Source organism: Larimichthys crocea, chromosome XII, assembly GCF_000972845.2.
Source record: "Larimichthys crocea isolate SSNF chromosome XII, L_crocea_2.0, whole genome shotgun sequence".
Lineage (NCBI taxonomy): Eukaryota > Metazoa > Chordata > Actinopteri > Sciaenidae > Larimichthys > Larimichthys crocea.
Window position 1 is genome coordinate 26,732,242 of NC_040022.1, and position 18,616 is coordinate 26,750,857.

The 18,616-nt window shown below is 46.0% G+C and overlaps 1 protein-coding gene across 2 annotated transcripts in view; it reads left to right on the plus strand.

Annotated features, from left to right (window-relative positions):
• Nucleotides 1-4,828: 4,828 nt before the first annotated feature.
• smurf2 (SMAD specific E3 ubiquitin protein ligase 2) overlaps nucleotides 4,829-18,616 on the plus strand; it is a 47,664-nt gene continuing 33,876 nt past the window's right edge. Inside the window, exon 1 of one of the 2 annotated variants that reach the window (XM_027285844.1) lies at nucleotides 4,829-5,003. In XM_027285844.1, coding sequence (XP_027141645.1) covers nucleotides 4,952-5,003 — 52 coding nt within the window. In that variant the 5' untranslated portion in view covers nucleotides 4,829-4,951. The remainder of the gene's footprint in view (nucleotides 5,004-18,616) is intronic. The other variant, XM_027285843.1, reaches the window with a different exon arrangement.

Below are 18,616 nucleotides of genomic sequence, written 5' to 3' on the forward strand. Positions count from 1 at the left end.
AGCAAGCATCTGTGTCCATTCAGCTGTCAGTCATCTTACAAGGGGGGAGAGGGGAAGGATGCAAGGAAGATTTGCAACTATTTAATCAAAAATAATAGCTTCTTGTGGAAAAAAACGTCTGCAGCGCTTTTGAATCCTAAATGATTTGCAACAGCGGCTCGTTAAATGGAAAGAAAAGACAAACACACCTACAGAGGGACAGAGAGAGGACGGCGAGCGCGGGAGAAGCTCGGTTAGTCGGGGTGGGAGTGAAATGTGCTTTGGACTCTGAGACTGAAGAGTGGGTGGTGGGTGGAGGGGGGAGAGAGAGAGAGAGAGAGAGAGAAGAGGCTTACAGTCGGAAAAGAACAGAGTGACTCAGAGAGGAAGAGGTGGGAATGCAATGGAGAATTCAAGGGAATCCCACTGAGATAGCTCTCTTCGCGAGTCTCCACGCCGCGCCAAAGAATTCAGACGAGCAAACCATAGGCCAAACAAGTCACATGTAAACTCGCAGCTGGAGACAAAAAAGCTGCAATAAACGTCAGAGCCTGAACCAGACAAACGTCGGCTCGCGACTTATCAAAGAAAGGTCGCCGACTTTAGCTTGTGAGTCAGGATCGGAGGGGATGTGTCGTCCGTCACGCCGGGAGGGAGCCTGCGACCGGAAAGTGGTGTGAATTTACAACCGCGAGCTACGTCTGCATGACAGGATTAAGAATGATCAGACAGGGCAATGAGCCGTGCCCTAATGATGTAATTTATGACTGAGCATTACGCCGTTACTTGTGTTTTGGTGCGTGTGTGTGTGTCTGTAATTTAGGCAGTGATCAGCTGTAGAGTTATAAGGGAAACCTGTCCCCGTGTAGTCAAGGGGCAATTCTCACCCCGAGTGTTAGTTTTAGCAGCTTGCTTGCCATATTTTTCCAGTTTAATAGCTGGCAAACATCTGCAACATCTGGTTCAAATGGACAGGGGGGTTGTCAGCGAGGAGAGACGCCTACAGCACAAACAGCTACAGGCCTGTTTGGATTAGCGACTCATCATTCACGACCTGCCTGGAAACTAATTTGTCGGCACGACGTGTCTGAAAAATCGACCGAGCTATAGAGGACAACGTGCAGCTACGATGTCGCAGCGACGCTCTGGACTCGTTTCCTCCGCGATCTGATCAGCCTCGTACAGACAGCTGTGCATCGCTAAACAAAGAGGCGTGATGACACGATGTATGGAAGTGTAGCCGGGCTTCATCGCTCGTATGAAGCGTCGTCTCCGGGTCTGAGCTCAGCTACGGGACGGGGCTGACCATGTGGATACATGGCACAGATTACATAATTCAGAAGAAACTTGCCCCCGAGGAGGGATCCACTGAGCGATATACAGGCAGGAGATGAGCCGAAATGTATGTTATTGTTCTGGGAGCGTCGTTCACATCAAGAGGAAAGAAACAGAGAGAGAAAGAGAGAGAGAGAGAGAGGTGGTCTCTGCTTTTTTCTTCTTTCCACAGTGGACTCACATTCTCAGCATTCCACCGAGGAGACACTGTGGCCTATCTCGACCCGCAGCGACAAAACTAACGGACTCTAGACTCCGACATCAAAGTCTTGCGGCGACACCGTCTCCGAGGGGACGTCGCCGAGTGATTACACATGAACTAAAAACGTCAGCGAGGTTGGAAATGTCATGCAGCCGCAGAAAAACTAAGCTACTGTGTGAGGAAAACACCAAGGACTCGTCTCGTTCACTACAAACCACTAAAATACTGCAAAACACAAACGTTCCACATGATGTGCACTTGTGTTGAAGCGAAGGAAGCTAAAAGTACTTGTGCATACTAACATAGAGCAAAAAAAAATGCCAGTTCCTCAAACGTCCACTTGAGGCTGGCTCCAGAAGTGAGTCAGTCTCCATAAGTCCCCATGTTAGACAGCAGAAAAACATGTTTACAGCCTGGTACAAAAAACAGTTTTGGTCTCTGTAGCTAATTTCCCCCGTCATGACAACTGTACTGAGGGTGAACTTATAAACAACTCACCTGTTCACATTATATTAAGGCTTAAAGTTATGCAGGATTAAGAGCGTGGACGCTTTGATTGACAGGTAGGTGCTGTTACAGGTGATTTGTTGAGCAACCAGGCTTCATTCGGCCCAGATGATCCACGTCTTCCCATTTTTAGAGGCAGTCGGAGCCACAGATTTTGAGCTTCAAACAGCTCTTCAGAAACACAGATACGCTTGTCCATTCTTTATACTGTCAGCGCTCTCATCATGTAGTGAACCCAGCGACAGTATACAGAATGGACAGGTTTCCGAAGGTGTGTGTGGATGTACTGAGTCTTCCGCCTCCTGGTTAATCTAAATATGCAAAAGACCTGAGGCGGGCCAAATGACACTGTTCTTTCAATAAGCCGTCTGTAGTGGCATTCCTGTCAGTCAAAGCTGGCACGCTGTTAATCCTGCATAACTTTAACCTTAATAAATCTGAACAGGTGAGTAGAGTTTGTACGATAACCAAAATGAGTAACCACGATACTACACCAGACAAAGCATCACGGTTCCAAGTATCATCTCGCGATACTTATTATTATTTTTATTTTTATGAACTGCAATGTATGTGTACAAGTTATAAATACTTATTAATTACTTAATGTTGTTTGGTGCATGATAAACATAATACTGGTGAAGTAAGAATTAGACTGAAACAAGTTTGAAACAATGAGTTTGTTTTTTTTTGAGCAAAATTACTGTTTGCCAGTGACGACGACGACGAGCGGGCAGACTCGCCACTCGGGCCCGGCGTTTTTGCTACGGTGAGTAGTTCGTCCGTGGTTTGTGACTGTACGCCGTGCGCACATCTGGCGGAGACAGAACTTTAATTTTGAAGCGAGTTTCTATCGAAGCGGAGCTGTCTTCATGGAGTTCGTTCTTGTCGGCAGAAACACACGAACAGCCAATCAGCTAACAGATGGGCGGAGCCAGCGTGCGGAAACAGCCTATCATATCCCCCGGACGTCACCGGTCACAGGCAAACAGCCAATCATTGAGCAGCTGTGTAGTTCGGTCGCAGTAGTTGCCGTGTTGGTTTGTTTACAGGGAGTAGCATGCAGAGGAGAGAGGCGGAAACTGGCACCGGTAATACCGTCGTGTAGAACTTTTAGTATAGTAGGAACCATGCAACTCTACAGGTGAGTTGATATAAATCACCCAGTACCAGGCTGTAACATGTTTATTTCTGCCATTTGAACATGGGGACTTATGGGACTGACTCACTTCCTTCTGGAGCCCAGCGCCAAGTGGACGTTTGAGGAACTACTTCCACATCGACATCAAAAAACTCCACTTACAACACCATCAGAAACAGCGACGGCTTAAATATTTAATTTGGCTTCCTTCCTGATAAAAAAAAAACAAAACAAGCCATGGAATCTGATTCAGGTCAGATGTTGGAGGAGCAATCAAAAAGAAAAAACAAGAGAGAGGAGGGCAGCTGTCGGCCACTTCCCCAGTCAAAACACTGCTGTGCTCTCATGTAAACGCTTGTTTGTGTTGAAAAGACACAAAACAAAACAGCTGAAGGGAGAGAGAGAAGAAGGAGAAGAAGGAGGAGAAGACAACAAATCCCTTTGGAGGAGGTTAAAGTGTGCTCATGGTTGCAGGGACTTTAAATCAGTTAAAGCAACAATACAATCAGACACACTGCTGCTGTGACCTGTGGAGCTGCAACAAAACACTATGGCAAGCAGGCTAGGCTAACGTCAGCTAGCCTACTTTATGGGGGAGCCTGTGGCTGTGATAGTTAGACAGAACATGGTGAATATTAAACAATAAACAAAGATATTGTGCTTATTTTTTTTTAATATATAGAAGGAGGGAAAGGGGGTTAAATAAAGCGGCGAACGAGTCACTAGCTCCGGGAGCCGTGTTATGACTGGTGGCGGACAAGGTGGACTACTTCCAAGAGCACTAATAATAATAATAAAAAAATAATAAAAAAACGATATATAAGCCTACGGCTTTAAAAAAAAAAAAATACACAAAACATTTGATACAAAATGTTGATTAAAGCGGATTAAATGTGTTTTAGCCGTTTAAAAAGCCGTTGAGTTTAGCCGTTTAAAAATCAGCCGTTGAAACTCCAACGGCCGATCCAGGAGATAGACGCAGCCCGCGCCGGTCCCGCTCGGCGGCAGTTGGGGGTTAAAAAGCCGTTGGTAGCTACCTGTTAGTCGGAGCTTCACTGGGCCGTTCCGCCGGACTCCTTGGTTAGACATCTCCTCTTCTCCCCCAACGTCTCGGTTTCTCCTTCAGCGCCTCCTCCTTCACCGCACGGAGCAGGAGCAGCAGCAGGAGCAGCAGCAGCAAAACAAAAATTAAAAAAAAAAAAAAAAAAGTGTTGTCGCAACTGTAGAAAAATATAAAATATAAATATAAAAAGCAAGTGAACCTCCTCTCTCTTTTTTTTTTTTAGACAATAATGGAGGAGTCAAGGCATTGTGGCCCGGATGTGAAGTGAACTGCCATGCGAAAATAAAAAAAAAAAAAAAAAAAAAAAGAAAGCGCTGCCAAAAACAACAACAACAGTTAAATGCCTTAAATCTTACAACTGACTCACAAACAAATGGATGAATTATTCATGTACAACTGACTTGATTGCTACAAGGAGCAAACGCAGCGCTTTTTTTTTTTTTTTTTTTTTTAATTTTTCGCATGGCAGTTCACTTCACATCCGGGCCACAATGCCTTGACTCCTCCATTATTGTCTAAAAAAAAAAAAGAGAGAGGAGGTTCACTTGCTTGTTATATTTATATTTTATATTTTTCTACAGTTAGCGACAACACTTTTTTTTTTAATTTTTATTTTTTTTTATTTTTTGTTTTGCTGCTGCTGCTGCTCCTGCTGCTGCTCCTGCTCCGTGCGGTGAAGGAGGAGGCGCTGAAGGAGAAAAACCGAGACGTGGGGGGAGAAGAGGAGATGTCTAACCAAGGAGTCCGGCGGAACGGCCCAGTGAAGCTCCGACTAACAGGTAGCTACCAACGGCTTTTTAAACCCCCAACTGCCGCCGAGCGGAGAACCGGCGCGGGCTGCGTCTATCTCCTGGATCGGCCGTTGGAGTTTCAACGGCTGATTTCAAAACGGCTAAACTCAGCGGCTGATTTTCAAACGGCTAAAACACATTTAATCCGCTTTAATCAACATTTTGTATCAAATGTTTTGTGTATTTTTTTTTTTAAAAGCCGTAGGCGTATATATCGTTTAATTATTATTATTTTTTATTATTATTATTAGTGCTCTTGGAAGTAGTCACCACCTTGTCCGCCACCAGTCATAACACGGCTCCCGGAGCTAGTGACTCGTTCGCCGCTTTATTTGAACCCCTTTCCCTCCTTCTATATATTAAAAAATAAGCACAATATCTTTGTTTATTGTTTAATATTCACACCAATGTTCTGTCTGACTATCACAGCCACAGGCTCCACCATAAAGTAGGCTAGCTGACGTTAGCCTAGCCTTGCTTGCCATAGTGTTTTGTTGCAGCTCCACAGGTCACAGCAGCAAGTGTGTCTGATTGTTATTGTTGCTTTAAAACAGATTTAAAGTCCCTGCAACCATGAGCACACTTTAACCTCCTCCAAAGGGTTAATTTGTTGTCTTCTCCTCCTTCTCTCTCTCCCTTCAGCTGTTTTGGTTTGTGTCTTTTCAACACAAACAGCGTTTACAGCACAGTGTTTTGACTGGGAGAAGTGGCCGACAGCTGCCCTCCTCTCTCTTGTTTTTTCTTTTTTGATGCTCCTCCAACATCTGACCTGAATCAGATTCCATGGCTTGTTTTGTTTTGTTTTTTTTTTATCAGGAAGAAGAAGAAGCCAAATTAAATATTTAAGCCGTCGCTGTTTCTGATTGGTGTAAGTGGAAGCAACAGGGTCCGGGGGTTATTAATGAGCGAATGGGAGTTTTTCGATGTCGATGTGGAAGTTGTTCCTCAAACTTCCACTTGACGCTGGCTCCAGAAGAAGTGAGTCAGTCTCCATAAGTCCCCATGTTCAAATGTCAGAAATAAACATGTTTACAGCCTGGTACTGAGGGTGAATTTATATACAACTCACCTGTAGAGTTGCACGGTTCCTACTATACTAAAAGTTCTACACGACGGTATTACCGGTGCCAGTTTCCGCCTCTGCTCTCCTCTGCATGCTACTCCCTGTAAACAAACCAACACGGCAACTACTGCGACCGAACTACACAGCTGCTCAATGATTGGCTGTTTGCCTGTGACCGGTGACGTCCGGGGGATATGATAGGCTGTTTCCGCACACTGGCTCCGCCCATCTATTAGCTGATTCGTGTGTTTCTGCCGACAAGAACGAACTCCATGAAGACAGCTCCACTTCGATAGAAACTCGCTTCAAAGTTAAAGTTCTGTCTCGCCCAGACGTGCGCACGGCTTAGAGTCACAAACACGAGACGACACACTCACCGTGGCAAAAGCGCCGGGCCCGAGTGGCGAGTCTGCCACGGCGTCGTCAGTGGCAACCACTAATTTTGCTCAAAAAAACCAAACTCGTTGTTTCAAACTTGTTTCAGTCTAATTCTTACTTCACCAATATTGTTTATCATGCACCAAACAACATTATAAGTAATTAATAAGTATTTATAACTTGTACAAATACATTGCAGTTCATAAAAATAAAAATAATAATAGTATCGCGATGATACTTGGAACCGTGATGCTTTGTCTGGTGTAGTATCGTGGTTACTCATTTTGGTATCGTGACAACTTTACTCACCTGTTCAGATTATATTAAGGCTTAAAGTTATGCAGGATTAACAGCGTGCCAGCTTTGACTGACAGGTAAGTGCCGCTACAGACGGCTTATTGGAGCAACAAGGGGTCGTTTGGCCCGCCTCAGGTCTTTGCAGATATTTAGATTAACCAGGAGGCGGAGGACTCAGTACATCCAACAGCGCTTCGGAAACCTGTCCATTCTGTATACTGTCGCTGGGTTCACTACATAATGAGAGCGCTGACAGTATAAAGAATGGACAAGCGTATTCGTGTTTCTGAAGAGCTGTTTGAAGCTCAAAATCTGTGGCTCCGACTGCCTCTTAAAATGGGCAAAGACGTGGATCATCTGGGCCGAATGAAGCCTGGTTGCTCAAACAAATCACCTGTAACAGCACCTACCTGTCAATCAAAGCGTCCACGCTCTTAATCCTGCATAACTTTAAGCCTTAATATAATGTGAACAGGTGAGTTGTATATAAATTCACCCTCAGTACAGTTGTCATGAACGGGGAAATTAGCTACAGAGACCAAAACAGTTTTTTGTACCAGGCTGTAAACATGTTTATTTCTGCTGTGAAGTTGGACATTTGAACATGGGGACTTATGGAGACTGACTCACTTCTGGAGCCAGCCTCAAGTGGACATTTGAGGAACTGCATTTTTTTTTGCTCTATAGTAGTATGCACAAGTACTTTTAGCTTCCTTCGCTTCAACACAAGTGCACATCATGTGGAAACGTTTGTGTTTTGCAGTATTTTAGTGGTTTGTAGTGAACGAGACGAGTCCTTGGCGTTTTCCTCACACAGTAGCTTAGTTTTCTGCGGCTGCATGACATTTCCAACCTCGCTGACCTTGTTTAGTCCATGTGTAATCACTCGGCGACGTCCCCTCGGAGACGGTGTCGCCGCAAGACTTTGATGTCGGAGTCTAGAGTCCGTTAGTTTTGTCGCTGCGGGTCGAGATAGGCCGCAGTGGTCTCCTCGGTGGAATGCTAAGAATGTGAGTCCACTGTGGAAAGAAGAAAAAAGCGAGACCACCTCTCTCTCTCTCTCTCTCTTTCTCTCTGTTTCTTTCCTCTTGATGCTGAGCGACGCTCCAGAACAATAACATACATTTCGGCTCATCTCCTGCCTGTATATCGCTCAGTGGATCCCTCCTCGGGGGCAAGTTTCTTTCTGAATTATGTAATATTGTGCCATGTCATCCACATGGTCAGCCCCGTCCCGTAGCTGAGCTCAGACCCGGAGACGACGCTCCATACGAGCGATGAAGCCCGGCTACACTTCCACACATCGTGTCATCACGTGTCTCTTTGTTTAGCGATGCACAGCTGTCTGTACGAGGCTGATCAGATCGCGGAGGAACGAGTCCAGAGAGCGTCGCTGCGACATCGTAGCTGCACGTTGTCATCTGTAGCTCGAGTTGATTTTTCAGACACGTCGCTGCCGACAAATTAGTTTCCAGGCAGGTCGTGAACGATGAGTCGCTACATCCAAACAGGCCTGTAGCTGTTTGTGCTGTAGGCGTCTCTCCTCGCTGACAACCCCCCTGTCCATTTGAACCAGATGTTGCAGATGTTTGCCAGCTATTAAACTGGAAAAATATGGCAAGCAAGCTGCTAAAACTAACACTCGGGGTGAGAATTGCCCCTTGACTACACGGGGACAGGTTTCCATTATAACTCTACAGCTGATCACTGCCTAAATTACATGACACACACACGCACAAAAACACAAGTAACGGCGTAATGCTCAGTCATAAATTACATCATTAGGGCACGGCTCATTGCCCTGTCTGATCATTCTTAAATCCTGTCATGCAGACGTAGCTCGCGGTGTAATTCACACCACTTTCCGAGTCGCAGAGCTCCCTCCCGGCGTGACGACGGACACGTCCCCTCCGATCCTGACTCACAAGCTAAAGTCGGCGACCTTTCTTTGAATAAGTCGCGAGCCGACGTTTGTCTGATTCAGGCTCTTGACGTTTATTGCAGCTTTTTTGTCTCAGCTGCGAGTTTACATGTGACTTGTTTGAGCATATGGTTTGCTCGTCTGAATTCTTTGGCGCGGCGTGGAGACTCGCGAAGAGAGCTATCTCAGTGGGATTCCCTTGAATTCTCCATTCGCATTCCCACCTCTTCCTCTCTGAGTCACTCCTGTTCTTTTCCGACTGTAAGCCTCTCTCTCTCTCTCTCTCTCCCCCCTCCACCACCACCCCACTCTTCAGTCTCCGAGTCCAAAGCACATTTCACTCCCACCCCGACTAACCAAGCTTCCTCCGCGCTCGCCGGTCCTCTCTCTGTCCCTCTGTAGGTAGTTGTTTGTCTTTTCTTTCCATTTAACGAGCCGCTGTTGCAAATCATTTAGGATTCAAAAGCGCTGCAGACGTTTTTTTTTCCCCCCCCTCCAAATAGAAGCTATTATTTTTGATTAAATAGTTGCAAATCTTCCTTGCATCCTTCCCCCCCCTTCCCCCTTGTAAGATGACTGACAGCTGAATGGACACAGATGCTGCTCGAGAATAAAACAGACTTATTTTGAGGATGCAACAAAAGCCCCGGGGTTTCACACTGGCCCACTGTGTGGCTTTGAGTGAAAGGCTTTGGGGTTTCCTCTTTAGCAGCGAGTCCCGCCACTCTTTATCAATGCAGCGTTGGTCTGACTGTAGTCTACAGACGGGGGTCTGTCGGATAATTGAAGAAGAAGAAGAAGAAGAAGAAACCCGCACAGCTGGGCACAGATGGAGGCACAGGACCTGATGATCAAGACCGTTTTTAATGTGGCCTGAGCTGCCGCTCGACGCATTCATGTGGTCTCAGTCCGAGCAGAGCGGCTGTATGGAAGTGATTTGGGTTCATCTGGGTGTTCAGACAGGATACATTGTAAATACACAGTGATTAGCTGCATGTGGTGAACTGTTGACTCTGCCGGCCCGTCGTGGACATGCATTCTGAGCAAACATTTCCACTTTAACGAGACGTGAAAGAAAACAAATATGATGGGGTATGAAGTCGGGGCGTGGGGACGTAACAAGCACATCATTTGTAAACATTTTCCTTCCCCCTGCTGAGAGCCTCCCATAATTTTAAATTGTTCCATCAATTAATTGACTGGCCCGGGGTTGGCTTTCCTGTTGGTTCAGCTGCTCTTCAACGAGGACAAAGCCTTCTGCGGTTGCTCTACCCTCAACCGCCGCCAGCAACGGCCCGGAGGAGACCAGATGTAGCAGAAAGGGGGGAGAAAGAAAGAGAGAGAGAGAGAGAGAGAGAGAGTGGGCAGCTTCTCAGAGAGGAAGTGCTCCCCAGACCCGAACACTTGTCCAAACGTCACCCCTGACAGGTGGGGAGCAGAACAGTCCAGAAACCCCCTTTCGAGGTTCCCCTGTAATAATAAAGTGAAGGATTGCTATTACTCAGCAGGACGTTAAGCGTCTTGTGTGTTTGGCTGTATCGCTGGGTGGCTCGCAGCTCCGTCCTGTCACTGTATTATAACAGCGTGCCATGGCTTTGATTAGTGGGCAGCGTGTGTGGTTTGGGGAGATTGGCTCTTCCTGCTGAGTAAAGCGTCAACACTTCAGAATAGCTGCTTTGTAACATTCACAACAGATAATATTTTCCTGTATCCACACACCCTGTTTCATTTGGAGGCTGAGAGAACAGAGAATGACCTGCCATGTCCTCTGTTTATACTCCCAGCCAGGCCTACATGTACACAGTTGCCAGAGGGCACATGGAAAGACTGTAGCTCGACTAGTTTGAGTTTAGCACGTCTACATATTCATAGTTTTCACGTGACGTCACATCTTTATAGGAACGCCGACTTTCTTCTGCTGTCTGCCAGCCAAGTTAGTGAGAGATTTTTCAACACAGGCTGAGTTTGTTCAGCCGAAATGCCGGACAGTTGTTGTCAGATTGGATGCACTAAACGATAAAGAGACAAGTCTGGATCGACCAGCACCTGGAAAAGAAAGCCCAGACATCATCATCGACCCATCCAGATAAAAAAAATACACATAAAACTCTCCGTACATTTTTAAGATAATTTTTTATTTAAAGGAAGCAGGGGGCAGAGAGAGGGGAAGTGACACGCAGTAAATGGCCGTCCGATGCGGGATTTGAACCGAGGCCAGCTGTGGCGAGGACTATAGCCTCCACACACGGGGCGGCCGCTTAACCCACTACACTAACGACCGCCCCATATCCGTACATTTTTTACACGTTCATTACGAAGTGTAAGGTCCAGCACCTGTTACGGATGGCATGTTTGGGCATCCAGGCTTCATTCAGCCCGCCTCAGGTCCACCGATGATCCACGTCTTTGCAGATTTTCAGCCAGGAGGTGGTACATCGAGTGACGTCACAGACACGCTGTCCGTTCTTTATATTCTCAGTGGAGTTGATCTAAATATTCACCTTTTTAAGCACTGTGTGTTGAGTTATTTAGCGAGCAGAGAAGTCTAAACAGTGAGCTAAAAGTAAAGATTTAAGGCGGAAACATCTGCCACTTCCAAGGTTGTAGTATGAATACACACATGGCCAAACTCTGACAGTTCAGTTATAGTAAAAATATCCACTTTTATATATTTAGCAGCGTTAAATAACGACAGTTGAAGCGTTTAGCACTTGTTCTTTGAATGTGAAGGAAGCTCTGCTGTACAGTTTGGTGCTTTTTGCTGCATATAGTTTATTATTTATGTTATTACATGATACATATAACAGTCATTGCAACTTCATGAGCTATGCCTGAGCACATGGCACAACCAGTATATCCGATACTGACTGACACGACTCGTCCTCTGACTTCTTTTATACACTCATGGTATATCATCGTGTGCCCGCCCTCGTCTCTGCACCTGAGCAATGTCCTCATTCTTGTGGTTTATGCATTTGGTATGCTGGAAGCCTTGCGTAATTACAGCTCATAAAGAATTTAAATTGGTACGGTGTATTCAGCCAGGATGAGTCATAGGACTTTACATCTCACTTCAGGATCGTGTGCACCACGCCGCTTTGCAAGCTTGCACTGGTTGTGTGCAGAGGAGTGTTAATCCTGGGTGGGTTTTTTTTTTGGGGGGGGGGGAAGACCTTCATCAAAGACTCGCTCTATTAACCTGGCTGTGCTGGTTAATGGGTCAGAACCGGATTAGCAGTGAGTGTGAGGGACTGATTCTCGTCCGCAGGCTCTTCTGCTATCTTTTCCTGCCTGGCTCTTCTTCATGCAGTCCCACCCACCGCCCTCGCTCCTCTATTTCTTGCCTATTTCTCCAAACCAGAGCTGCCTTTGAAGTTAGAAACTTCACCAGAGGGGATTTTTTTTTTTTGCGTGGACATCCAACGTCTGTCTCGAAGCCTGTTTGACTCGAGGTGACCTCAGTTTACACGTCAGCGTCAAGACATTGTTCAGTATAGCTTAACTGGAGTTAAAAAGAAGTGAGCTCACCGGACCTTTTTATCCTGCTCTTCATCTCTGCTTGAGGGCGAGCAGTTCAAAGCTGCGTTGGCTGTTACCAGCATGACACACCTGAATCTCAGGCGGTATCATGGTGGAGTTGAGTTGGGTGTTATTTCTCTGATCTGACCGACTTTATCGAGGCCGGCGCTTGCTCACTCGCTCTCACTCACTGTCTTTGTCGCTCAACCACTGCTCGCCCTTTCTCTCCGTCACGGATCAAATTAAACTTCTCTGCGTCACTGTTTTGTAGCGTAAATCGTGAATCAGACTCAAATTCAGAAGCTGCTTCATGAAGTAAACCAACAGGTAGAGTGTTGGAGTTTAGATTCCAGGCTGACCGGAGGTTTAAACCGATCTGATCGTCTGATTGGCGGCTGCAGCGTGTGTTCTTCTTCTCGGCCACATGTCGTCCGCACTGTTGCACCCAAAACACACCACCACCCACTCAAATAAACGGAAAAACCTGCTTTTTCCTGTCTGAATGCGCCCTGATCGTGTCAGGTATCGTTGTTGTTTCACGCCTTGTCGTGTTTGTCAGACTCTTAGCAGCTTCTGTCACAGTTGACAAAACGACGACGGAGGAACGGACTTCGTCACAGCTCTGACGATGCGTGGCGAAGGGAAGCTTTACGATTGGAAATGTGTTTATTGTAAAAAAAAAAAAAAAAGGTGGACACATCGGTGCCTTTGGTAAAACCTAATGCAGGAAGGATGTAAAAGGAAAGTCTTAACAGCAATATAAAAAACATAGGAAGTAAACGCAACTCTTACATCTGTGGTTTTTGTGTCGTAAGACAGAAAGGTGTGGTGGACCTCCATCACACACATTCCTAGTTCATGGTGTGCTGGTGCAACAGAGCCAGTTTCTTATATTATTATACCGGTTATACTCTGCCGTGGAAGGTTTAAAGTCTGGTGCTTGTGCAAGGCCTCTCCTGTCACATTCCACTTTTGATCTGTGATTGAAGCTGGTGGTATTACGCTTGTTTCCTCCTCCATTTGTTTGTAGGGATGTCTGCGATTATTATCATCTCTGAGCGGTGCGCCAAGGTGAAATCACTCAGCAAGTCTGCGCTAAGTCTCATTAGCCCTGATAAATATCCACACATGCAGCGGTCGTTTCATTTTCCTTTTAGAAGCTCAGGGTGGAGGCAGGGTGGTCAGAGCGGTCCTGCCCAGCTGTCTGATGGAGGGAGGGTAACCTGAGAATAATTCTTCAACGTGCCGGCGCTGCTTTAAACCTGGATCGACACGGGTTGATACGATTAACTCTGACTAACCTCAAGCAGATGGGGGTGGTGGATGGTGGTGGTGGGGGTCTCTCTCAAGTCTCCAAGACGCCAACAGCTGACTGGAGGCGTCTGTCCGTGCTTGAGCCTGACGTTTGAGCTCCTTCAGTCCTCCGAGGAGACAGGACCAGAAGAGAGATGTTTATATTCACGCCGGATCACATTTCAAATGGCACCTCTGCCAGAGTTGAACAAATACACCGCAGGATTCCTGCGTTAGGCCTCACTGCACATGCACGCAGGAGCAAATGTGATATATTTCAACACCGTTTTCCGACGCTCACGTTATAGAAGAATCCAAAATATGTGCAGAGGCGCACAGGAAGTCCTTATCTATTGTTTGTATCCATGATGAATCTTTAGATGTGTAGCTGCGTGGCATGAGTTCGCAGGAAATTCATCATGAAACCCTCAAGACAGGGAGTGCCAAATGCCTGATGATTCAGCTCTCGGGCCGATGAAACTGTTAGTCAGTCATGATGGGAATGTTTTAGAGATGTAGCCTAATATTTACTCTTGCAAACCTTGTTATTACAGGCAAAGCACCTGATGTACTAATTTAGTGTCCGGAGCTCAAGGCTAAAAAGGCTCTGGTGATGATGAATTTGATGTTTAAGCCGGATGTTACTGAATGAAATGACTGTTTAGGTTTAGGTTAAATTAAGAAGCTCGGCTCGCGCTTGTGACGGTCACATGAAGTGCTCTCTCCGTGTTTTTTGTTTGAGTCGCTCTGGAAGTTCAGCTGAAGGCTTTTAAAAACATGATTTCATCAAAGCGTGGCTAAATGTGGGTCAGACATGATGGCACGAGTCCTGCAGACACGCGTCATCTCATTTAAACGCGACTCCCCGCGCATAGTAAAAGGCTGTTTATGGTATGCACCTGTGCACGGCGGCACATGGACGTTTGATGGGTTTTTTTTTATCCAGAGACCACCGCTGCATCTCAGGGAGACGTCAAGCTGACTGAGGATGAGCAAATCAAACAATAATTGATCTTCTTATTAGGAATTTTTAGATTTTCTGAGGTGGTACGCTCTGTAAAAGGGCAGCACGGTGCTAAGAAGGTTCCTGGTTTGAACCTCGGCTGTGGACTTTGCATGTTGGGTACTCTCTGGATACTCCCACGCTCCAAAGACATGCACCTGTTAAGTTAATTGGTGACTCTGCATTGCCTGTAGGTGTGAATGTGCAGAGCATGTTTGGCTCTACGTGCCCTGCGATGAATTGGCGAGTTGTCCAGGGTGTACCGTGACTCTCGCTTGAAGTCAGTTGGCATTGGTGACCAGTGAAAATGGACAGATGAGTGGACACGCTCATCTTGTCTTTACCTGAGTTAGCAGTCACTACATGTCTGCACATTTTCCATTCAAACAGACGCTTTGCTGCTTTTTCTCTCATATCGTTGTAAACTGAAAAACTTTTCCACTGTTTTCCGAATCGAGAAACTCAAAGTGCTCTTTTTCTCGCGGACGCTTTCATCTATGATTACAACATGATTACTGTCTTGATTTGATGTTTAAAGCGGCCGAGGGTCTTTTTCAGTCCAACTTGTTCATTGGCAGAGAACACGGTACAAAAGGGAAAAATATGGCCGGGTGGTAATGATGTAACACTGCTCCCAGATGAAGTTGTGAAATCATTCTTAGAAACTAAAACCCCCCCGAGGGTTTGGAAGGCGGCGGAGGGGAAAGGGGGCCAATGCTTCGAAGCAAAAGGCAGCATTTCTGGCATTTTACACAGCGGTGTGGTGGTCCTCAACTTCTGTTAAACAGGTTGGTGCTATCCACCCTCTCTCTCTCTCTCTCTCTCTCTCTCCACTGCAGCAGGCCTCTCCTCCATTACATCAGAGGGGAGGCAGAGGAGCCAAGAATCTAGGAGAGCCGTGCAGCCACTGAATTCAACTCGGGAGTCCACGCCAACAGTAGTGCAAGCTTGCAGAAGCCGCGCTGTGATTTGCTCACTGTTTTGACTTCTCGCTTAGCGGCGGCGGCGAAAGGTGCTGTGGAAGACTTTACCCGCCTGGATGACTCTCTGTTAGGCACGCTGTATCACACAGAGTGGAAAGACAGAGTGATGTACTGTGCAGGGGTAACAGGAATGCCACTAAAAATTGCCATTGTGGCATGGTTTCCCACTATTCGCAGTAGAAAATAGTCGGGGTGGACTCCTCTATTATGCAATTACAGTGGACTGTATCACGGAGGGAAAAGGTGACGTGAGATGGATGAAATGTTCTCACACTGAGAATGCTGCCAGTCTCTTTCCTCTCACGTGTGGATGTGTGTGTGTGGTGAGCTTCCCCCCATGTAGTCAAACAGGTTTTTGTTTTTTTTTCTTCACAAAAGGAAGATAAGGTCTTCGCTCGCATTAGTCGAAGGATTTGTTGCATCTTTGTGTCCGCGCCGTCTGCCTTTTGTTTGTTCGGAGACGTGTTTGCTCAGGAAGCAAACGGGAGAATTTCCCACAGCTTGTTTACTGTGGTGGAGAGAGCATGAGCTCACATTCTGTCATGTTTTATCACGCCTGGTAGTCTGTATAAGATAAGATTAGGCTTTATTGATCCCACATCTGGCAAATTCACTTGTTACAGCACCCCTTGTGTCTCAACTGGTAGAGCGTCCGAGTCCTCCATCGCAGGTTGTTCAGTCTTCTTCGTTGCTTTCCTATCTGTCTGTTGAAAGCTGTCCAGAATTAACAGTGACGGCTTCTTCAATTTGAATATTTGCCTTCTATGACTGTAAACTGAGTATATTTTGGTTTTCGACTGTTAGTTGGACAAAATAAGAAACCTGAAGACTCAATATACAACATGGTGGTGCGTCGGTGGCAGCCAGTTGTCCACAACTAACAGCGAGTTCATTCAGGCATTTCTCTATGATGCTACACCCTCCATACTCCCTCTGCTGTAGCCTGTTTAGTGTCATTAGTTCCTTCATCTTATTGGAGAGAGATCTTACCCATCATAACAGACGGTACTCATGGTTTGTACCGTCTTAGATCCAGCCCCGTCTTCTTCTCCCCACTTCAGCCGGGATCTTTGGTCTTTCCACAGAGTTTATGAGTGTGAACAAGAGACGTCAGTTGATGTATCAAGAAGTAACACACAAATTAGATGGAGATTGGTGTAAAAGTACTAAAAACACAGAAGTTTTCAGAGCTACTGTAACTGGCTGCCACCGACGCAGCACCATGTTGTATATTTTCCCAATGTGACGTCTTCAGGTGTCTTATTTTGTCCAACCAACAGTCAAAAACCAAAATATACTCAGTTTACAATCACAGGAGGCAAATATTCAAATTGAAGAAGCCGTCACAAGAGATCTTTGCTTGTTAAAATAGTTTTCGCTTCATCGTCTAATTGTCGCAGCTCTAAAAATATTTTCATTCATGACCCAGTTACCCATTGGCACCAACAATGAATCCAAAACACGAATGAATCCTTGTTTTGGTAACAACAATGTCTCAATAATTACTAGGCTTTGACGCCGCTTTCGTTCCCCCAACTGAAGCGCGTCGAAACGACCTGTGCTTCCTCCTCAGCGTCTCGGCGCGTTTCACGAGATCTCTCATCACCTTCTCGAGCAGGTGTTGAGCGCGATGCGTGATGATTTATGGCTTCTCTTCGTCACGGCCTTTTATTCTTTTATGAAGAGAAGCTATGAGGGGGATGTATTATGTCTCCTGTCTTTTCTTTCCTCTGATTCCACTGTTGTTTTATGCTTCTGGTCAGTGATTTGGTGCAACAGATGTCCCCAGATGTCCTTTTTTTTTTTTACTCCAGTGTGAAACAGGAGTCCTGGGAATCTCAGTTTTTCTGTGTTTGCTTTGCGGTATTTAATGCACGTCACAGGGACTATGAGTTTCTTAAGACATTTCAACCGCTGGTTTCCTCTCCACTCCCCGATTGTTGACAAGATTGTTCTTTCCCTTCCTCGCTCGGGACATGTGAGAAGTCGATGGAGCGTGTCTTTTTGCATCTATGATTTCTTTAAACTTGAAAAGAGAGGATCTTTTTTCCCCTCTCTCTCTCTCTCTCTCTCTTTTTTTGTCAAAGTGTTTCCTTTCTGTTTTCCTCTCGGTATAAAATGATGCATGAGAGGAGATTTTGTTTCTCTTTTTCCTTTCTAATTTTCTAAATCTTGGAAATTGCAGGTCTGTTTAGAGGTATTAGAAGATTTTCCTGGCAGTTCGTCGTTCCATGATCACGGTGCCACCAATGACTCTAATATCTGTATTCTGTGACCAGGATGAGCCTTATCAGATTTGCATATAACATAAGTGGATTTTCGAAGATATAAAAACCTGCCAAAGCTGGGATACTTCCCAGTGCCTGCAAGTCACTTCGCCTTAACCACATTTCCACAGTTAGCCCTGCACCCTGTGAAGAGTTGGACCGCGTTCCTGAAATTCTACCCTGTTTCCTCACTCTAACTCTGCCTGACTGCAGTTAAGGGCTAAAGTTAAGTGGTGTAGCCAGGTCTTTAAAAAGTAACCCACTTTTGTCATGAATAGGGCAGCGCTGAATGTGCTTGAAGTCAGTGGATGGTGTGGTTGCCGCTGTGGCAAATCCACTGGACTTACTCCATAAAGCGGGACCTTTTTTTAGAGGTTTGATTGTCTGGTATCTGCTTTGCAGGGTTTAGCTGCATCTCCACCAGCTTACATTACATCAGTGGGAACTTCTGTGTAATTGGATCATTTTTTGCTCCGTTGGTGCGAGTGTTGGATCCTCACGATGGCACACGATGAAACTTCTAAAGTGTTTCCCAGGGGAACCTTTTGAAGAACTAAACCGAGAACTAGGAAGAATCTAGGACTAAATTCAGGTCTTAAACATCCAACTGTAGGATGTAAGGACCATCGGGGAAGAGTTTTGTCACCATCCATCGGTTTTCTTCCACTTATCCAGAGTCGGGGCAGGTTCCTCTCCCCAGCAATGTATTCCAGCTCCTCCTGAAGGATCCTGAGGTGTTCCCAGGCTATATGGGCTATGTAGTCCCTCCAGTAGGTTCTGGGTCTGCCCTGGGATCTCCTCCCAGTTGGACTTCCCCAGAACACCTCCAAAGGAAGCCGCCCAGGGGACATCCTAGTCAGATGCCCAAACCACCTCA